The sequence below is a fragment of the Euprymna scolopes genome, chromosome 27 (genome assembly GCF_053919585.1).
Source record: "Euprymna scolopes isolate OS-2025 chromosome 27, ASM5391958v1, whole genome shotgun sequence".
Lineage (NCBI taxonomy): Eukaryota > Metazoa > Mollusca > Cephalopoda > Sepiida > Sepiolidae > Euprymna > Euprymna scolopes.
In genome coordinates this window covers 66,550,758-66,574,584 of record NC_136508.1, presented here as the reverse complement: position 1 = coordinate 66,574,584, position 23,827 = coordinate 66,550,758, and the positions used below count along the sequence as shown (strand labels likewise).

At 34.7% G+C, this 23,827-nt stretch overlaps 1 protein-coding gene and 1 pseudogene across 4 annotated transcripts in view; one reads left to right on the top strand and one right to left on the bottom strand.

The window, feature by feature from the left end:
• Window positions 1-466: 466 nt before the first annotated feature.
• The window catches only part of LOC145248886 (copper-transporting ATPase 1-like), a 379,604-nt gene continuing 356,243 nt past the window's right edge, over window positions 467-23,827 (bottom strand). For all 4 annotated transcript variants that reach the window (XM_080110651.1, XM_080110653.1, XM_080110652.1 and 1 more), the window contains 3 exons: window positions 11,277-11,394; window positions 5,367-5,469; window positions 467-2,004 (listed from right to left, as the gene is read on the bottom strand). In XM_080110651.1, coding sequence (XP_079966777.1) covers window positions 1,785-2,004; window positions 5,367-5,469; window positions 11,277-11,394 — 441 coding nt within the window. In that variant the 3' untranslated portion in view covers window positions 467-1,784. The remainder of the gene's footprint in view (window positions 2,005-5,366; window positions 5,470-11,276; window positions 11,395-23,827) is intronic.
• On the top strand, window positions 11,595-11,712 carry LOC145249277 (5S ribosomal RNA; annotated as a pseudogene).

The following is a 23,827-nucleotide window of genomic DNA, read 5'->3' as shown; positions in this document are numbered from 1 at the left end:
ATAATGTGATAGGTTTGCAATAAATGTTGTGTATGTAGACAAAACTTGAATCATGTTCATTTAAACTACATACACATCAGGATAGGACAATCTTGGAACAATGACCTTTGACAAGTTTTTATGGTTAAGAACTGATCGAATAAAAACTCGCAGAAAAACTTTTATTTCTAACTTCTTATTGTTTTTTATACTAATTTTACATATAAAAGCAATTAGAGGATGGGACTTAATACATTTCATAAAAAAAATACACATTTTTGGTTCTTGTCCAGAATTTCTTCTGTATAAAAAAAAAAATCTTTATGATGAACATGTCCATTTATGAAATGAAAATCTATTCCAAAAACCATGTAAATTGATTAAGCAGTATTTTTTATTAAGAAAATCATTTTTAAGTGATCAATGGAAATTCGTAAATATTGACAGTATAAATCTCCCAAGTTTCAATTGTGTGGAATTATCTCCCTTTGTTTTTTTTATTTTTTTTTTTAAAAAGATTTTTCTAAAATGACAGCCATTCTTCAGTTACTCATAAAATTTCTTATTTAAAAATAAAAGTACTTCATCAATTTACGTGGCTTTTGGAATATGATATTTTTATTTAGTCATGGGTACATAGATCATCCAGATTTTTCTTTATTTTTGTTTTTTAATATATGAGGAATCTTGAACAAGAACTGGGAAAACTGACTAATTCATCTTTTTGTGGATTTGAATTTGATTTAATGTGCATATAATTTTCCTTCATAAATATGCACATCCACTAAAAAGCAGCTCTGCACATCAAAAATACGTACATACATAAATATATGTATGTGCGTGTAATTTCATATATACAGGTATAATATTGTAAGCTTATATAATATATTGTGCATTGATTTTTCAATATTTACTTCAACAGTTCTCAATATGTGAGCAGAGAGCTTAGTTGTAAAGTGTAAAAGTATATTTCTAGCAATCAAGCTACACAGAGTTGCCATGATTCATCCTCGCATGAAATCCTCAGGCTAAATCCACAAATTTTTTGTTTTTCTCTGTGCAACAAAAATATCTGTGCATTTAACCTGACGATTCCCTGTGGACATGAAACACGGACACCTACGTATAGCTTAATAGGTATAAATATATTTTCAAACTTTGATTATATATAAATAAATATTACCTCATGAACCCTGTCAGTGAACTGGCATGCAACATGTCTTTGGTAGCTATACCAGAAGGAGTCCATCCCTCTGCATATATACATTACAGAAGATCAGAGGTACTATCAGTTTCAAATCCAAACAAAGCAGACCAATATCTGTTTGCCTATGTTCGACTCTATATCTGTCTCCCCGGAAATATATATATATATATATATGGTGCATATGTAATTATGTGGAACTTTGTTTTTTTTTTTTTTTTCACTTTATGTACATTTTCACATTCTTCGGTCGAGGAAAGACTAAATTTGCTTCCATGAATTTTTTTTTTGCAAAACATTCATTTCAAAGTAAAAGAAAAGTTACAAACTCGAGAAAGGTGAATGAAATTCAACGAGATGTGGTTTGACGGTCGGTGAAGATCTCACAAAATTGTCATTTAAAGATTTTAACAGAACAAAATCAAGAATTCAAGATGGTGGAGGTGGGAGAGGAAGTCTATATAAAAAAAAAAAGAAAAGAAACGAATTACATCATATCAATATGGTGATTGAGAGCAGAACTAAGATTTCAGGATAAATTCATCCTTTCTGATCATCAATTCCATTACAAAACATTCCAGAAATTTTTTTTTTTTTTAAATCATGCTTCAATGTCAAGTTCAAGCAAGCTTGCTTCTGCCGGTGAGGGTTTTTTGTATTTGCCACTTAGCCGAGAAAGAATGCTGCTTTGTCGGCTTCCTCTTGGACTAGAGTGATCTTCTTCAATCCCGCGATGAACAGAAACAGGTTCAACCTTCTTATTACAATATTTACGGATATATTCAGGAGTATATAAGTCATCTTTGGTTGGCTTGCGGAACCTAAAAACATAAGATATACATAAATATTAGAGCAAGTTTTATTTGGGATTTTATTTTAATTCAAAAAATACAAATATCAGCAGCATGTTTTTATCCTGATCCAAGCAAACTGAAACATTATCTCTCGCCCTCTGATTATATATACGTGTGTGTGCGTCTGTATATATAATTTTCAGAATGTGAGAGATTATATAATTATTTCCACAGCTATAACAGCCAACAAATCAAAAGTCCAAGACTCGAGCTTCACCCTCATTTAGGCTCATCAGTTAGACATATCTGAATTCTGGATTCAAAACCAAGTTCAGATATGTCTAACTAATGAGCCCTTATAGTTTGCTTACATTTCGCCATTTTGCAGCTTCTCTTCGAATTTTTGGATTTTGTAATCATGTCCAACACATTTTATTTCCTTTTGATGGATTGATTGTTATTTCTTCTGATGAGTTAAGGGCAAAATAAATTCACTGATTGATATAACAATTAAGTGATTGATTTTGTGCTACAAAACTGATGCTGTCAATAATTGTAAATGTCAACTGAATTAAAGGAATAAATTGTAAGATGGTCAACATCATTAAATTTTGAATTCATTATATGATGTTCTGTAATTACATTGAGCTTTTTAAATAACAATTGGTATATATGAAAAGGAAATATAAGTGAATAAAGAATATTTCCACAGAAATATAAATATATATATATATATATATATATATATATATATATATTTCTGTGGAAATATATATATATGTGTATGTATATATAAAATTCATTTTTATAACATGAATAGGTTAGATAAAGTAATTAAGAATAGGAAACGAGATCTAATATTGTAACATGTTTTTTTCCTAAGATTAAAGGAGGTGGTGTTTGATCAACACTGCTGGAGAGCCATGATGTAATATACTGTTTTGTTTTTAAATCCTCAAAACAGTGTTTCATGGTAAACAAGTGATGATCCCTTAAAAAAATAAATTATTACTGGTACTACAGTGAATTCAAGAGAGCCAATTGATGTAATGATTGCAGGTGACTGAATGACTTACTGACTAAATGGTTTTCTAACGAATGATAAAAAAAATAAATATTTTTTTTTGTATAGTTTTAAAGGTTAAAAACTTCCAAAACTATATATATATATATAGTCTAGTATATCTATAAAAATGAGAATTTGTGTGTGCATACGTGAGGACACTTCTAAACCTATATATTCAACAAATTTTTGATCTACAGATTTGAAATTTGATATATAAGGTACTCAGACATGTGGAAAACTTTTTAATCAATTTTCATCTGGAAAAAAGGGCTCCTAAGGGATCAAAATTGAAAAATGGGTATATAGAGGTCATCAGATTTTTATCTGTTTGTTGTTTCACACATGCACATGCGTGAATCGATCACATGACAGATTACTTATGTTAAGAACAAGTAAATTTGAAGATACCTTTTATAGATCATGTCAAGCTGATCTAATGATTATCGTACTTGACTCACTGTCTTTAGGTTTTGGTTTCGATCTTAGCTTGAGTATTTTTTTTTTTCAACACTTACAAGAATTGAGAAAACACATAATACTTGCATGCACATTTCTCAGTTTCTGTATGAATTAAAATATTTATGCATATTTTTATGATTGGACAATGCTGGGAAATAAATATGAAATGAAAATATCAGCGAAAATGTAAAATTAGATTATGGAAATGTAGATAAGTATGTTAACATGCTTGTAGAAATAAGGACCCAAGCGTATTACAGTTAAACCAAGATATTTTGGTTGATGAGTTTTGACAGGATACAATACAGAAAGAAAAAAATCCAGGGACAAGAAATGATAGTGTACTAGGTATGTGAGAAGGGAAGAGGATTTGGTTGGTTGGTTGTTTTACAGCATATCAACCCTTTCCGGGTTATTTAATGCCGAATCCAAAGATTTTGAAGAAAAATTTTTTTAAATAGAATATATTTGTTGTTTTCACATCGGTTTCTATTCAACCCATAGTTGAGACTCTAACAGGTACTACTACTCCGAGTCAGAGTGGACCTGGGAGCAATGGTAATTAAAGGGTGGCTCCACACTCCCCAAAGCCCACAAGCTGGGGCCTCACCACTGGATATAGTTTAAGGTCATATCCAGGATTGAGGGACTTTTACCCTCTGCAGGGGGGCAGTCGGCGTATTCTAATGCCCCACCGACAGGGCCAAGGGAAGAGGAAGGAGGCAGTAAAGGTGGGTAAGGTAAGACTAAAAAGAGGAATGGGAAAAGTAGTAAGTAAAAACGAAGGAGGAAAAGGCAAGGCAGCTAGGTATGTGAGAGAAGGAACATATAGAAAACCTAAAACCGAAGAAAACTGCTTTAGCGTTATTTCCATGGCAGGTGCTCGTCTGAGTTTCAATCTATGGTCCCCCGCCCAAACTTTCACGAAAAACACTCATCTAGCCAAAACCACTATCAATAGTTTCTCATCCTCTTTATCTGTGCCTAAATCTAAATCTAAATTCCATGCACAAAGCTTTTTTTTTTTTTTAATTACATTACATCCCCCCCCCCCCAAACAAGGCGCATTGCCACTTTGGTGTAGGGGGTTACTATCAGGGGCAGCAACTACTGGGGCACTATGTTGGGATTTGGGCAGCAAGATGTCGGTTCACGTTACACTTGAACTTCTGCATGTCAGTACAGTTGGGGAAGCAGGAACTTGGAATGGAATTCCAGAGTCTAGCGGTTCTGGGGAAGAAACTACTGGAGTAGAAAGATCTTTTACATCTAGGGATCTCTACTGTGTGGGGGTGGGATTTAGCTGCCTGTCGGGTTTGTCAAGGGTGTCTACGTCGTGGGGCCACAAGTGTCTGCAGTTCGTCAGAGCATTCACCATTAAAATACTTGTAGACTCTTTTTTGAACCTTGTCTAGGAGCAAGAGACTAGTAGCAGATGCACCAGCCCAAATGTGACAACAATACTCCATACATGGGCGAATGGTGGCCTTATAGAGATACAGGATACTTTCAGGTGTCAGTAGTTTTCTTAGAACTGCATGCCTATGGAACTCTCTTCTGTTGGCCTGCTTTCCAGCTGACTACAATCTGATTGTCAAGACCAACATAAACAAGTTCTTGATGAACTGCCCCCCTAAGTTATCCAACTTACAAAAATTCCACTAGTACGCTATAATCACATCATTGACTAATGTATACCCATTAACCCTTATCCTCAAGTGACCTCCGGGCCATGATAAAAATGCTAGTGTGCATGAAGAATATCTAAGAAAGGACGAGATTTATCTTAAAAGTGAGTAGAAAGAGATGGAGAAGGGAGGGAGAGAACTATATAAAACGTATTCAAATATTAGGTAATGCTTACATCTTGAGTAAGAGTGAAGATGAGACAACAGTAACTGAGGAAAGGGCCATGGCTGCTGAAGCCATCCATGGTCGTAAAGAAACGCCAAAAGGCATGAAAACACCTGAAACAAACAAGAAATACAAAATCAATATTTCAGAAACAACATCTATATATATAAAAGCGAAAATGTATGTATGTATGCATGCGTGTTAGCTTTTTCTGTATGTCAACAAAAGGCTTTTTTCAGAGAAGCGGTCGCTCGTTTCACAACTTTTTAAAACCTTTTATATCACATATAAATCGTAATATCTCACAGTTAACAACGAAGCTCGCCTGTCTATTTAATTTGCTCGATTTCGGGAAAATAAATATTCACTATTTGTCGTTCACCACATGTGGGTTAGTCTTTTTCCTATAACATCTTGGGGGAGGGGGGAGAAGCGTTCAGCAGTAAATGAATACTATCCCGCAGTCAAACTTGACCTCATTAACTCATTAAAACGGGCACCTGCTAAATCCAAGTAATTAAATAAATTCAAACGTGTTTCCGTTAGCATCTCGTGGTGGGGCAATGGTTAACATCGCACGTTTTTTTTTTCACACTTTAATTTACAACTTTGCCTCAACGGTTCGGGTTCGATCCTCATACTTACTTTTTTTTTTTTAAACCCCCCTCCCCCACACACCTCCAAACACCCGGGCAACGCCGGGGACCCCTTGCTAGTTTTTCATAAAAGCAAAACTAAAATCCACAACATCGGTCAACAGAGGTTCGTCAAGTATGTTTTATTGAGAGAATCTAATTCTCCCCTCCGCCATCTCCCCTTGAAGCAGAATTTGAAGAATTAGCAAAGTGATAATTAATAACAGGTATGAATTATCCCATCTGAGCATCAATCTATGGTCTCCCCTTGCCAAACTTTCACAAAAAGACACTTGTCTAGCTACATCTGTTGCATAGAATGGGGACTCAACGACATTTATAATATGACAGAGGTACACAGCAACGACAACAACCCAATCACGTGGGGAGTTTACATTTATAATAAAACTGAAGAAAGACTGCAATGAACAGTTCTTTAAACATGGAGGGAGATACATCTATAATATAAATCTCACCTGTCTGTTTAAATGTATGTATGTATGTTTGTATGTCTGGCTAAAACTTTCGACAGAGGCGACGGATTTTCATGAGATCAGTATTATCTTGAAGCTTGACCCTTCAGACGACAAATATCGAAAAATTGGCTAAAAACATTAATTCCTTCACCCTCAACCTTTTTTACAGAGAGGGGTTGCTTTTTTTGCCAATATTTTTGAAAGTCGTCCCCTCTTTTCGACTGACCAGCCCTAATTTAAACCTTCATCACTTCCGGTTTGGCAATGGATGCAATGGCAAAGATTTTTTTTTTTTTTTTCACATTCTTTTCCTCCTTCGCGGTATGGGTTCAAGCCTGCCTGCCTACTACCACTTTTTTTTTTTGATCAACACACACCTTCAAACACCCGGGCAACGCCAGGCACCCACGCTAGTTTTTCATAAAAGCAAAACTAAAATCCACGACATCGGTCAACAGAGGTTCGTCAAGTATGTTTTATTGAGAGAATCTAATTCTCTCCTCCATCTTCCGTTCAAGCGAAAGTGATAATTAATAATGGGTATGAATTATCTCGCCTGAGCTTTAATCTAGGGTCTTCCCTTGCCAACCTTTCACAAAAACACTCGTCTACCTACAACAATCGTCAACAGTTTTCCACACACTCTATCTGTGCCTAAATCTAAATGCTCTAAAATGGAGTATTGTTGCCATATCTGGACAGGAGCTGCTCAGCATACCCTATTCTGCCGTGACAAAGTTCCAAACTTGCTTCAAAACCTAGTAAGTGATGCCCTTTTCTCTTTCCTGCAATCTCTTTCTCACAGAAGAAATGTTACATGTCTGTATCTGCTCTATCATTACTTTCATCGCAAGTGCTCATTTGAGCTTTAATCTATGCCCCCACCCACCCCCACCCTTGCCAAATTTTCACAAAAACCACACATCTAGCCACTCTCTATCTGTGCCTAAATCTAAACACAAATTCCATGAACAAATTATCTTTCCTAGAATTACCCGCCTGTGGAACCCTGTTTCACTGGCCTGATTTCCAGCTGACTACAATATTGTTGTCTTCAAGTTCAATGTAAACAAGTTCTTGTTTAGCTGCTTCCTCTACTAAATAATCCATTTCTAACCTATTTTCACCACTATTAAAATTCTGTTGTCGCAGTGACTACCGTGCAATTAGTAACCTTTATCCTCGAGTGGTTTTTGGGCTTTGATAAGTGGTGACTTCCCTGTAAGAATAAAAAAAGTATGAGCAGAGCTAGGTACTGGTGTAGTGTTGAAGAACCAATTGGGAAGGAAAGTGTGGCACAAGTCATCAAAATACCACCATTTTGTTTGGAAATCAATATCCTTCCACGCTGCATTAATAAAAACCAATCTACATGATATATTTGAAAAGTTTTGAGTGAATCCCTTATTTAGTCCTCTAGTGCTCATATTCCAGGAGCAATGTTTCTGACAAAGAGGGAATAATTGCTGTTTTCTAGGTCAGATTATGTCATGTCTTGTCTGGAGAAATTTCCATGAAAATAAAATAAAATGATAAAAATGTTAAAGCCGTTAAACTTCAAAAACAAACAAAAGAAGGTGCTAGTTTATTGCTAACCGCCTGAAGCCACCCTACAGTTTTTGCAGGCAAGACTGTTCTTGATATAGAAATAAGCTTCTTTCTAAAAAGAAAGAGGACACAAAGAGATGTTTGGTGAGAGTTTTCTTCAACGTTTTATTTGGAGAAAATTCGTTCAAAAGAGAGGGGCTAATGTTCTCTTAACTACTTATTTACTCCCTAAATTAACTTTCTGACTTCCTGCGATGAGTGATGTGCATTGAAGTACCTATTTACAATGCCTCCCCACGGGACAGAGTTAGACACCAGGGTCGTTTTTTAACGTGGAGAAAAGGTACAAAAATAAAAAAAAATGTCTCAGTCGTGAAGGACTGCTCCTTCACCGAAAGAGAACAAGAAATGGAAGTGCAGCATCTGAAGAACACAGATACTACACTTTGAGATATTAAATCTTTTATTCATGTTAAAAAATACAGTCAAAATCAACGATGAACAAAAAACTTAGGCACATGGCCAACTCAAAAGGGGGGATTGTGGGGGTCATTGGTCATCCTTGTCACTCCAGAACTAAACAAAGTCAAAAGTTTCTCCCAGCTAGTATCTTCTTTCACCATAATACCGCATTCACCCTTTCATATTGGGGGACGTCCTACTTACTTTGATCTTGACCAAAAGGCCAAGTAACATTCGCTTTCGATTAGAGAGTTTTCTACATTATTGATGATGTCTCATCTGCACAGCTTCCACAGTGAGCCTGATTTATAAACTGCTATTTCTCTCAGCTCAAAAACTTGTCATCATTCGATTGTTTTGTGCACTGTTTTACCTGTTGCCCCCTGCCTCAACTTTACATTACCCTTCTTTCAATGATTCTGTTTTACAGATCTAGGTCAGGGGGTTCCAAACTACGGCCTGCGGGCCAGATCTGGCCTGCGGTGCTTTTATGGAAAACATAAAAATATTCAGGAAAAATTTACAAAAGGAAAATGTGTGAAAATAGTGTTGTGGTTTTTCTTTTTGTTCAGAAAAAAAGATAAAAACAATGAGGTTTTTGGAAAACCGGTTTCCATAAAAAGCAAAGTTAATGTGGAAAACAGTATAGAACACGTTAAGTTTTTTGGTTTTTTTTGTTATTTTGGCCAGCATAGTTCTAAAAATTCAGCATATGGCACCTCCACCTCTACAACGGTCGTTATTGCAGCTGTGAAAAAATGGACCGCTTTGGCAGGCGCTGACTTTTACGACTAAGGCATCAGGGCTCTCGTTCATCGCTAGCACAAGTGCATTTTGAATGGTTGTGACTGTGTAGAAAAAAAAATTCTGAATCGCTCGTTTTATTTATACCACTTTCGTTTACGTATCTCTTTAACTTTTTGAATTAAAAAAATAGGAGACATTTCTTTTGATACAACATTTGTATAATAGAGTTTAACTTTCTTTTATTTTACTGAAAACAAATGAAAATTGGTTCTTTGATTAGACAGTGGCACGTTCAAAATGAATAAAAAAAACGAGTTCACAATTTCTCTGTAATTTTTGACAGAAAAACTAGAAATTCGTTTTTGTGACAAATACATTAATCTTTCGTTCCTTCTGTCTCACTTGTTTCTTTCCCTCCCATTTCTATTTAACTATTTGGAATACTTGGTCTACGTATTCATTTAAATAAGGGGTCTTCAAACTACGATCCGCAGGCCAGACCCGGCCCGTCAAAGTATTTAATCTGGCCTGTAGAGCTCTTATTGAAAACTTTAAAATATTCAGGAAACTTTTTTTTTTTTTAATGGAAATGTATGAAAATAGCGTGGTGGTTTTTCTTTTTATTCAGAAAACAATTCAAAGAATGAAATTTTTTGAAAAGCAAAGTTAATGATAGGGCTGCGGCAACAGAATATTCTTTTCATTCTTTTGACTCAAGTATATATCCGACACAGTTACACACAATCAATCAACTGAGAACCACATCAGTCTATATAAAAACATATAAGATATTAACGAATATATACTCGAGAGTCAAAACAATGAAAAGAATATGCTGTTGTCATAGCCCTAATGATCAAAACAGTATAAAACATGTTCAGGTCATTTTATTTTTGACCCACGTAGTTGTAAACATTTTTTTTTTTTTGACTCATGTAGTTGTAAAAAAATTTTTTTTTGGACCCATGTAGTTATAAATTTTTTTTTTGACCCACATAGTTGTAAAAAAAATTTTTTTTTTGACCCACGTAGTTGTAAAAAAATTTTTTTTTTGACCCACGTAGTTGTAAAAATATTTTTTTTTTGACCCACGTAGTTGTAAAAATATTTTTTTTTTGACCCACGTAGTTGTAAAAATATTTTTTTTTTGACCCACGTAGTTGTAAAAAAAATTTTTTTTTTGACCCACGTAGTTGTAAAAAAATTTTTTTTTTTGACCCACGTAGTTGTAAAAAAATTTTTTTTTTTGACCCACGTAGTTGTAAAAAAATTTTTTTTTTTTTGACCCACGTAGTTGTAAAACTTTTTTTTTGACCCACGTAGTTATAAATTTTTTTTTTTGCCCCACGTAGTTATAAAAATTTTTTTCTTTGACCCACGTAGTTGTAAAAAATTTTTTTTGACCCATGTAGTTGTAAAATTTTTTTTTTGACTCACGTAGTTGTAAAAATTTTTTTTTGACCCATGTAGTTGTAAAAATTTTTTTTGACTCACGTAGTTGTAAAAATTTTTTTTGACCCATGTAGTTATAAAATTTTTTTTTTTTTTTGACCCACGTAGTTGTAAAATTTTTTTTTTGACTCGCGTAGTTGTAAAATTTTTTTTTTGACCCATGTAGTTGTAAAAATTTTTTTTTTTGACCCACGTAGTTGTAAAAATTTTTTTTTGACCCATGTAGTTGTAAAATTTTTTTTTGACTCACGTAGTTGTAAAAATTCTTTTTTGACCCATGTAGTTGTAAAAATTTAGCAATCTTAAGTCAAAAATCTAAGTTAAGAAATAATTTTAGTTTAGTCTTTCTCCTTAAGTTCATTATCTGTCATAAAACCTTGAAAAAAATCAGCAAACATCTTCCTTGTGTCATTCGTGCATGAGAAGTTTAATTGTCTTAGTTTAACAGATGAGACGGTCAAGACTAACGAAACAGCAACAATGCAGAGAAATAAAAGATCAGCATGTAAATATTGTTTGGTGTCTTAGATTGTTCATCAATGAAAACGTAACATATACCCAACCATTTAGAGCAAGAATAATTGCAGATGAATCACTTACCAGCAGCAATTGGAATACCGATTAAATTATAAATTGATGCAGCAAAGAAGTTGATACGGATCCGCTTTACAGTCTGTTTTGATAATTTGATTGCAGCCACAACGTCCAAAAGATTATTCTAAAAAAAAAAAAAATAAAAAAATAATAAATAAATAAATAAGGAAATAAACAAATACAAGAAACATTGACATTTTATTTTATATCAATTTATACAATACATTGTTCTACTTGTGGAACAAAAAATTAAAAAAATGAATAAAAAAAAAATGGTCATCTTTGTATCACAAGTAAAATATATGAACTTACAATTTATAATAAATATACAACATAATCACATTGACACATCGGTTCTCATCAGATCACCAAAGTTAAGCAATGCCGAGCCTGGTTAGTATCAAAATGGGTGACCATTTGGGAATTTCAGGTGCTGTATGTGCTCTACGCTTACCTCTGCATTGCTTCCAATAAGTCTTGGGCCTCTCCTTGCCACTAGCAGTGCTGATTCAGGAGAGGTTGATGATTGCGCAACCCTTGCCTCACAATTACACGTGCAACTACTCTTGCAGTGATGTCCACAGTCCCTTGAGACTGAATGGAGGCATCAATATTACATGATTATCGCATAATCATGTTGAGACACAAGTTCCTGTTAGATCACCACAGTTAAATGATGCCAAGCCTAGTTAGTACTAAATGGATGACCATTAGAAAATACCACTGTATGTGCTCTTTACTTATCTCGGCATTGTTTCTAATTATTCTGAACTTCTTATTGCCACTAGATTCAAACAGTGACAATTCAGGGGATGCATGATTCGAGATTGTGCACTCCTTACTCCACAAGATACATGCAGCTACTCTTACAGGGGTTATCCATTGTTTCTCAAGACTGAATAGAGGCCATAATTACTTATATATTTGTTTTTAAATCCCCAAAACAGTGTTTCATGGTAAACAACTGATGATCCCTTAAAAATAAATTATTACTGGTACTATAGTGAATTCGATTGAGCAAGTTGACACAGTGATTGCAGGTGATTGAATGACTTACTGACTAAATAGTTTTCTAACGAATGAAAAAACAAAAAAAAACTTTTTTTGTATAGTTTTAAAGGTTAAAAAATTCCAAGACTATATAATACAAGGTGTCCCAATAAAATGTATACACTCTTTGAATTATCTCGACTTGCTACATGAATACGCTTTACCATGTTCTCAAGAAATGTTTAGGAATAAAGAATGGCACTTCCAGCAGAATGGAGCACCTCCCCACTATCATTATGACATAAGAGCATATTTTGATAGTCACCTTCGAAACAGATAGTTAAGATGAAGAGGAAGTATTGAGTATTGTCCATGCTCACCAGATTTGACCTCCATGGATTTTTCTCTTTTTTGGGGCATGTTCAACACAGGATTCACACCACAAAACTAACTACAATGAATGAGTTGAAAGCAACCATTGAAAGAAGATGAGTCAACATACCAATTGAACTGATATGAATGTTTTCAATTCAATCAGTAGGCGTTGTCAGCTGTTCATGGACTACAATGGCCAATAATTTGAACACGTTTGATAATTAGCTGGTTTCTATATTTGTTCAGTGTTTTGATGTATGAAACTTTTTTTTTATAATAAATGTTGGTTTTATGGTCATTTAAAGAGTGTATACATTTTATTGGGACACTGTGTGTGTGTGTGTGTATATATATATATATATATATATATATACACACACACACACTAGCTGTACCCTGCTACGCGTTGCTGTGGCGTACATTGACAAAAAAAATGCATGTGTCTGATGTTTAATTTTCCAATACTTGTGGATACACAATATTCCTAGTGGTTCCTGATTCAGTGCAAATGAAAAGATTGCCTGGTTTGCCGACTCTAGAACATGCAACATATAATTGCTCATGTGAGAAGCAATCAGTATGTAAATATAAGCCACACAATTCTAAAGATTGTCCCTGTGCTTTGTTAATCGTGATAGCAAATGCCAGTCTAATTGGGAATTGCAATTTCTTGAATTGAAATGGCATGTCTGTAGGAATCATAGAAATGCATGGAATCAGGACATCCTCACCTTTGAAAGGCGCCGTTAAAATTGTGGCTTCTGTTAGCTTAGTCATTAATTTTTTTACAGAAAGACGTGTGCCATTACAAAGCTTGGGCTGATTAATATTTCGCAACAGGATGATTGGCACGCCAGTTTTTAATTGCAGTACATTAGGCAAATCTAGCGAATTCAAAAATTCTGTTGGATAGTTGACTACTTCATCTTCTTCAAGAACAGTGTCGACAGAGTTGTATGTGACTAACTCACCAGTAATGTTCAACTGAATAGTACTGTTGAGTTCATGAACATATTTGTTCTTGGGTGCAAGAATGGCTCGTTCACTCAGCCAACTGGGAGCCTTATAGTTAAATTGGATGTCCGCAAAAACCTTTTTAATCAAGTCGTCTTTTGTTGTCACTTTATTACAGAAGCTTTATGGCAGTGTAATTTGCCGTGTGGTCAGATTAGCTGGCAGTTTTCCATTCCCAATTTGCAGTAATTGATTTGAAAATAACTCTGCTGAGTGATCGTTTTGCTGCTGGACATGAATATTTCTAGTCAAATGGAATGTTCTCACATGTTACCAAAAAGTGGAATATTTTAGGCAAGCATTTATTTCATCTGCTGATGTTGATCGAGGAATTATAGGTAGTGTTTGCCTGAAATCTCCAGCTAGCAATAATACTGCATTCCCAAAGAGTCGGTCATTACCACACAAGTCTTGCATTGATCGATCCAGAGCCTCCAGTGAATTTTTGTGTACCATTGTGCATTCATCCCAAACAATAAGTTTACATTTCTGCAATAACTTTCCCATACTCGATGTTTTGGAAATGTTGCACAATGGAGTTTCCATAAATTGCATATTCAATGGTAGTTTCAAAGCTGAATGAGCGGTTCTTCCATCTGGCAGTAATGTTGCAGCTATTCTAGATGATGCAAGAGCTGAGGCTATGTCAGAATGTGATCGAATAGTTGCCAAAATTAATTTAATTAAGGTTTTACCAGTTCCTCCTGGCGCATCTAAGAAGAAAATTTCTCCCACCCCATTATTGACTGTTTCTATTACTTCGTTGTAAATGTGTTTTTGCTCAATAGTTAGTTTTGTAATATTTAAATGAATGTACAACAAAAGATCATCTGTGTTGTAAGTTTGTTCCCAACGCAATTCTACATCAAAGAAAGTTGCAGCAGATCGATTCGGTGACGTCAATCCCAATTAACTGAGAACTTTGTTTGCAATTTCTAAGCACAAATTTTCAATCCGTATCAATGCCTCATTATAAATTTCTGATGTAAAATCCAGGTAGGTATTTGCAGTTTCATTGCGTTTTTGATGCAAAATGTCTTCGGCCATGTGTGATTTATATTTCTCCCATAACTCTAATGGAGATGAAGGGGAGCAAGTTGTCAATATGATGGTAAACAATGCACGAATTTGAATTGGATGCGATGTGTAACATGCATCATGAATGCATTCATCCCAGTGTCCGTCATTATCCAATAAATTCAGTGCTTGACATGCACTGCGAAAAGTGGCATGTGTAACACCATTGACAATTTTTAAGTGCTGGAAAGATGTTGGACCAGGGACATTTACCAACAGCATGCAAAGGAAAAAACATTCATCTTGTTTGGGATGAATAGTATAACCTCGGCCTATTGTGTTTTCTTTGTAAATTCCAGGGTGCCCGTCTACTCTATCTCCTCATTTGCGTCGTTCAAATAATTTCCTACTCCTATTCCATGTGTAATACATGGGCACTTCCGAATAGAGCAGTGTTGATGCAAAGGCGTCATTTTGACATAACGTGAAAAAAAATGTTAATGTTGTCGCCGGGGGATTAAGAGCTATCTGTTGCACATTTGAAGCTGTAAAATAAACACGTCCATTTTCTAAATGTACTGATAAGTGAACAATAGCTGGACTTCGTTCATGTATGGGAAATGAAAGAATTCGCCATACAGCTTCATTACTGCTTATATATCTTCCAGTTTGAAACTGTGCAATTTCATCGATATTTATGTTTGCATTCCTATCGTTGCCTTGAGTTTTCAAACCAAAAACTGCCATATCGTTGCCTTTATTCACATACTTGCAAATGTATTTGATGGACTTAACTGAGTTACAATATTCCACATTAATGTGCGATTTGTAGGCTTTTGATAGCAAAGGTGAATATGGAACAACCCACCGGTTATCGACTTCAATATCACCATTGCGCAGTTGTATGATTGCTAATTTACCACCATTATCTGTAGATCTTCTCCTGTATAAAGGATATCCATCATTTCCTGTAACTGTGTCTGATAGTAATGCCCGAGGATATCACTTAGAGCATTTTCCATCTTTCATGCATGGTGAATTTGGATTTAATATACCACAAGGTCCATGTATCATATGATTTATCACAACTTCATACAAGTCTTTATCAATGTCAGCATCAGGTATTTCAGCACATATTACATTGTCGATTTGATTTGGACTGATTTTGTTATAGAGCCAGATTAGTATGTGTGAGTGTGGTAATCCTCTCTTTTGCCACTCCACTGAATACATCCAGCAGCACACAGACCCAAAGACTTTATGCTTAACAATGAAATCTATTAGCAATTTCAGCTTTTGTCTGAAAACACGTGCTGTAATATCATGCCTATCCATTGATGATTGTCCAGGAAGTAATAGTTGCTATATATCATCCCAGGCAGGGTTGCATGTGAATGTAATGAACAGGTCAGGACGGCCATACTGACGAACATATGAAAAAGCATCCTGAGTGTACTCATGCATATGACGTGGACTACCTATATATGAAGACGGCAAAATTGTTAGTCTTCCAACGTTTGTAGTATTACCATCAATTAGAACTGCATTTCGCAAATGAACATATTCTTCAGAGTGAAGTTTGAACTGATTCAAACGTATGAATAGAAAACGTTCAGATTCAATTTTTGCGTACATGTCTACAATGTATTAGGGGAACAATCGACAGCATTTCAGAATGTGATTTCATTTTCCCGAATCATTAATCCGTATGAATAATAGTTCATTGTGCTGCATTTTTTGTTTCCTCACCAGTAACTGGATTTATCATGTTAACATTGAAATGATATCTATCAGCACCATCCCAGAAAATGATTGGATATTGCAGAGCATCATAGCATCGATGAGTTTCTGCAATGTTTGTCAATTGATCATTTCTCCTATGAAGGACAATATCCCTCGCTTGAAATTGATCTCCAACTATAACAATTGCCACCTCATCTATAGTTGAATCTTTGCATATGTTCTCCAGCAGGAGCTTTGTTAGCACGAATAACAATCTTGTGTGTATCAGATGGCATCATTTCAATTGCAGTTTTGAATAAACGCACCAAATTATTTTTATTATGAAGCATGTCTTGCAGTTCAGAAACATGGACCTTCTTGTGCCAGTTGAAATTCCACAGCGTGCATTCAGTTCATCATTGTTATCACCAATAAAATATAGTTGTAGGAATCTATGAAGACCGTCTGGGCAAGGAAGCAGAGATCCAACTTTAAGGTAAATCTGTCCCTTAACTTTAAAAGTTGGCATGAATTGTGCTGTAATGATTTCTGCACCAAACGATGTCATTTGGAAGCATGAGTTGTATTTCCTGATGTTCGATAGAAAATTTTTTGATTCAGCAGTATATCCAGCAAGCAAAGATTTTAATGGTTCTGGTGGTTCTTCAAGTTGAGGTAGTTTAATTTTTCCATTGGCACAGCAAAATCCTTTAGTTTCCCCCTTAAATTTCAGAGCCTTGCAGTAGGGACACACTTCAGTCATTGTGCCGATTTGAACCTGGTGACTCAAACTGTAATCATCATCAGGGTCGTAGTGGAATGCAAGCCGATCCCAATCCTGAGTTGGTTGAGCATGGAGTCGAGTTTGACGCTGAGCTGCAGTTTCTTGTTGATGTCTTTCCGCATGTCGCAGTCTCTCATGTTCATTCCGTCGAGATCAAAGCAGATCTGTATTACGAGATTGTTGTACCAGTAATCTTGCTGCCTCAAGTCTGGAAGCACGTCATCTGCTGCTTCATTGGCACGTATCAAAATCATCCGTTGTCTGCTCTGCTCGTTTGCCGATGCTCCTTGTTCAGGATTTTGACTGTCAACTAATTGTCGAATTGAATCGGCATTGCGGGTACGCCGACCTAAGTGTGATCTGTGGCGGGGCCTTTTAAACGGAAAAACTGTAACGCCACCGGTACTTACCAAGAACGACTTTAGATCCAAAGAACAGCCAAAAGGAACAGGGGTTGTCCTAAGCAGTAAATGGGCAAATTGCTAATGTAAGAATCGAACAAAAGAAAGAATTCTATGGTTTTTTGTTTGTGGTAAATAGGAAAAGTGACGCAACAGTAATCCACGTGAATTATTTACTGTTTATGCAAAAAACAAGGAAGCACGTAGAAAAAAATTGATTCATGGAGTTTTTTTGTTAGAAAAAAAAAAAAACTATATCGAAATGAAATAGCAAACAGTGAGATAAGGTAATTATAATTGTCTGTATTTTTGAGATGATGATTCTCTGTTTTGAATGTTACTTTTCACTGCCTTCGTTCAGGATTAAACTCAGCACCTTTGCGTAACTGTAAACTTTGATACAACGTCTAGAACCACTCGGCCATATGTCACTAGGACAATTCTTAATTGGATTTTGTTAATGTTGAACCTATGTTGTCATTCAAGATTTTCTCTCTCTATCAGAGGTGTCAAAATTGCATTCAGCTCTATGCTTGGTTTGCTCAGTAGGTTGTTATGTCCGAGCATGTGAGCTGTTTCTTTAAGTTTTCTCACTTTCCAGTGGGTCTCTCTGTTTATTATTTTTACTTCATCCCATAGGGAGCGATGGTCCCCCCCTCTCCATCCAGACATGGTTGGCTATACCATATTTTTCCGTCTCCCCTTTAGTTACCGCTTTTCGGTGTTCTTCTACCCTTACTTTAAGGGGACGGCATGTTTCACCCTTGTAAACCTTTCTGCAACTGCATGGGATGGAGTATATGCAGTTCTTGGTCATGTTCTCTTCCATGCGGGGCTTCACTCGTACCATACGTGTCGTCTGAGTGTTGACTCGCCCCCTTATCTTTATCTGCAATTTCCGTTTTAGTGTTTAAATATTCCTATATATCAATCTACCTACACATTCACATCCTATATGTATATTTTACTATACGCATTTACTTACATACTTACTTGCTTTATCTGGAATTTGCAGATACCGGCCATCCTCTTTCCTTAAAATATTTTTTTTTTTCCATTTAGTGTCTTTTAATAACTCCTGCTGATATTTTCTTAAGTAATAACCTGTACATTTCAATTGACCTCTTTTTCTGCCCTATATTTAACGTCATCTTGTCTGGGTCATTTTGACATTTGCTTTTCTGTTTTATACTTAATTCAATCACCATTCAACCTTTTTTTTCCTCTTCTTCTTCACTCAATTTTCTTAATTATACTTTGTCTCAGCAGCCGAGTTTAACACATATCTTATTTTTCTTTTAACAATATTATTGGAACTCTTCCCCATTTTTCCTTGTACCTATTTGTGAATTATTCCACGGATTTCGGCCTTTTGGATTATTTTGGACCATCTTCCAATTACACGATTTCCTTGGATTTTACTTGTGCAAATGGAAATTTAACTAACTTTCTTGGATTTACATTTTTGGATTTTACCGTCATTGGATATGTTACCTTTCACCAGATTATCCATTCACGTGAAATCACCTTTTTCTTCACTATATTCCCTCTGCTTCACTTTTGTTTTTATCAAGTATGATCTTTGACTTACTTGCAGTTTCATCAAATATTTTTGTATTCAAAATCCGATCTCGCATTTTGCTAATTCCTACCCTCTGATGAGAAGGAAAGTATTTCTTCGAAACTCTGCGGATTAAGGACTATCCAGTTATTTAGTGTTTCCTTTTCAAAATGATTTTTAACATGTTTTATTAACTATATATATATAAAGTCTTGGAAGTTTTTAATCTTTAAAACTATACAAAAAAAAAAAAATTATTTTTTTATCATTCGTTCGAAAACCATCTAGTCAGTAAGTCATTCAATCACCTGCAATCACTGCATCAACTTGCTCTCTGGAATTCACTATAGTACCAGTAATAATTTATTTTTTAAGTGATCATCAGTTGTTTACCATGAAATAAGGTTTCAGGGATTTAAAAAAAAAAAAAAATTTTTTTGTTGGTCTCAGTATTTACTTTCAACAATGCTTACTTTACGAGTAGAGCTTAGTAGCATAAAAATATACATATGGCAAGTAAGCTATAGATATATTTGCATGTCATTCCCAAAGGAAATAATTGCATCGATTTGCATTCTAAAATCTTTTTTATAGTCAAGCAGTGTTTATCCTTACCTCCACTTAGTGTTTTTTATTGACTATTTTCTGCACTCTTTTTTTATACACTAGTTGAAGTACCCGGCATTGCCAGGTTTTATTTGATATATTTGAATATTCCGTCCTTATACATAATTATCTTATTGATTAAACGAAACATTAATTCATAATGACTTCTTTTATCTATATGCCTCATGAGAAAGGAGCAGTAGGTGTGTTTTATTTTATAAAGGTCTCGCCAGTATCACTAATTCTCTTTTCTAGATTAATTTAATCTTTTAGTCGTTTCAAAATATGATGCAAGAATCTATATATTAATATGATAGCGCTTTTGATTCTGCTTGCCATAAAATCTGTTTAAATATATTTAAAATCATGCAGATATTTGCATTTATTGATACAAATATATGATAGCAAAAGTTAAAAAAAAAAAACAAATAAATAACAGTGCCATCAGCTAGAATTGAAACCAAAACATTTTGCGTCCCAGCCACGTGCTCTACCAACATTGGTATTGAGACAAAGATAATGAAATCAAAATATTAACGCACTTGAATGAATTTTATGTGATCATGTCAGCTAGTTGAAAAGAAAATTTCGCATTTCAACATGATGATATATGTCTGTTTTATTCATCAGCCCAAACAAAAGATTTTATTTGTCATAAACCATCCTTGGTGTATAATTTGTTTTTCTTGTTAATTTCAGTGTTATGTGACCAGTAGTTTAAGAGTTTACCTGTTAAGTATCTACACATACACACATACATCTTTTTTATTACACAGGAATTATCAAGGCCCGGAGGCTACTCGAGGATAAGGGTTAATGGGTATACATTAATCAATGTGATTATAGCATAGTAAACATAAGTAGTGGGAATTTTGTAAATTGGATTATTAGGGGGACAGTTCATCAAGAACTTGTTTACATTGGACTTGAAGACAGATTGTAGTCAGCTGGAAAGCAGGTAATCGAAAGAGTTCTACAGGCGTGCAGTTCTAAGAAAGAAGCTTTGTTCATGGAATCTACATTCAGGTTTAGGCACAGATAAAGAGTGTGGGAAATTATTGATAGTGGTTTTGGTTAGACGAGTGTTTTTCGTGAAAGTTTGGCGAGGGGGGGGGGACGATAGATTGAAGCTCAGCAGAGTACTTGACATGAAAATAATGATAAAGCAGAGACAGGTTTGCAACGTCTCTTCTGTGGGAAAGAGGTTGCAGGGAAGAGAAAAGGGCATCCCGCACTAACCTACAAAGTTTATTTTGAACTCTTTCAAGGCAAGATAAGTTACTTCTAGCAGCTCCTGCCCAGATGTGGCAACAGTACTCCATCGTTTGTCATACCTGGCTTTTATATAGGTAGAGAACTGCATCAAGAGTGAGATATCTATTGGAGCGGTAGAAAGATCCTACCATTTTTTTTAGCGACCTTGGCAATGGATTTGATATACGTGTCCCATTTCAGGTCGAGAATAAAGGTCAAGCCCAGAAGCTTGTCAAAACAAAGCCTCCCCAAGACAAGAGCCATTCATTTCAAGCGTAGATGGTGTAGAGATAAAAGCTTGGTTTTCCATCAATTAATCATTTTTTTGTCCATTTGTTTAAAAATATTTTTTAAAGCTGTTTATTTTTTAATATTTCAAACAAACAAAAAACTTTGCTACAAAAAATTCAGCTATACTGACTCATTAGCACAAAAATGTGGACAATTTGTTAACTACAGATTTTAGCTTTACAGGTACTTTAAAATCAATAATTATTTATCATTTCATCATTAATACGAGCTGTGGAAAATTAAGCGTTAAATAAAAACAATAAAAAAAAAAATCGTTTTCAACATTGGAAAATAGGCATAAATTTTTCTGATTTCGATACCCCAAAAACTTCCGATTTTTTAAATTCCCGATTTCAATTAATTACATCAAACACTACCATATATCTTCCCTCTTTTTTTTTTCTATATAATAAAGTAAAACCGGTCAGCTCTGTATCTATTTATTTTTCTCAAATGGTCTTATCATTTCCTCCCATGTTTACCTTAACCTCTGCCCCTCAGACTTGAACGGGCAACCTCAACTCTTTCACATCTACCTCCAAAAAATTTTATCCAATTTTCAACGTGACCAAACTGTGACAATAGAGCTTACATAAAATGAAGTTATTGGCTTAGAAAGGTACTAATTAGTGAAAAGTAGTGATGCAGTAAACATGGCGATGAATATTCCAACTGGTGTGTTTTACACGTCTCCATTTTTTTTTTACGTTGCAAGCCTGTCTCTGCTTTATCATTATTTTCATGGTAAGTGCTTGTCTCTGACCTCCAATCTATGGTCCACCCTCACCAAACTTTCACAAGAAACACTCATCTAGCTGAAAACACTATCAATAATTTCCCCTACTCTTTATCTGTGCCTAAACCTAAACGCAAATCCCATGAACAAAGTTTCTTTCTTAGAACGGCATGCCTGAGGAACTGTCTTTCGTTTACCTGCTTTCCAGCTGACTACAATATGGCCGCTTCAAGTCCAATGCAAACAAGTTCTTGATGAGCCATTCCAATTAAGTTTACTGAATCTCCACTACTAACGATTACTGTGATTCTCATACTGTATACTCTATAACCCTTATCCTCGAGTGGCCTCCGGGCCTTGATAAGTGTTGACTTCTATGTAAGAAAACGAAAAAACTTCATAGTAGTTTAAAATGAAAAATATTTTATTTCCTTATAATATATACTAATCCTCATTTAAGAAGCTCAATGTAATTACAGAGCAATATAGTGAAACGCAGGGCACCCAGGCTAGTATACAGGGTGACCCCCCCCCCAAAAAAAAACGGGTCCCAACTTTAATTAGGCCCCATTTCTTAATGTTTTTGTTTGGTCATAACTAGTTTATTATATTCAAAACATCACATCAAAACACTAGGGTCTTTGGCCTTTTTTTCTCCGTTGACTGTAAAATGCTCAGAAAAACAATTGAATTTCCTGTTTTTTTGGGGTCACCCTATATATATATATATATATATATATATATATATATATAAGAGCAAATAGTTAATAAAACATGTTAAAAAACATGTTAAAAAACACTTTGAAAAAGACTTAAAAACATCATATTTAATCTGAACAGGAAACACTTAATAAGTAGATAGTCCTTAATCCGCGGAGTTTCAAAGAAATACTTTCCTTCTCATCAGAGGGTAGGAATTAGCAAAATGCGGGATCAGATTTTGCATCCAAAAGTATTTGATGAAACTACAAGTAAGTCAAAGATCTTACTTGATAACAAAAAGTGAAGCCGAGGGAATATAGTGAAGAAAATGTGATTTCACATGAATGGATAGTCTGGTGAAAGGTAAATTATCCAATATAACCGTCTACCCTTGTTTGAATCTTGTCTTTAACAACTGGACAATTTCATCTCCTAATAGTGTATATATATAAAAGTGTATGTATATATATATATATATATATATATATATATAGAGAGAGAGAGAGAGAGAGAGAGAGAGAGATGTTACTTGTTTTTGCGATACGTTTTGAATTAATTCAATTATTTACGAAAGTGCATTTTTACCTAAATGCAAGTTGGGAATAATTTTTCCTTTAACCAATTTGGTACCCCCATATGGGGAGCAGCATATATATTGTTTTGAAAAAAAAAAAAAAAAAAAAAAAATATATATATATATATATATATATATATATGGGTGTGACTCAGAGGCTAAAGAATGAGGGTGGAGAGTTGTATGTTTTGGTTTCGGTTCTAGCTGATGGTACCCAAGTCATGTATATATTTTAGTTTTGATCTCCTTACTGTATATTAGGTTCAATAAAATAATCGATAGAGAATTGTCTCTATAATGATTTTTTCAAATACATAATCTGCATAAATTAAAATCTTATTTAAGCATATCTTACAACCGGGGAATACCAGGTAGCCTGCTAATTTATTTTATAAATGTTAATGTTTTATTTAAATAATTTCAGAATGTTTTTTTTTTTAAATTGATTGGTTGTTTTATGGCATGTCAAGCCTTTTCAGGCAAGTTAATGATCATTTTGATAAAATTTGTATACTTCAAGTCCTTTATAT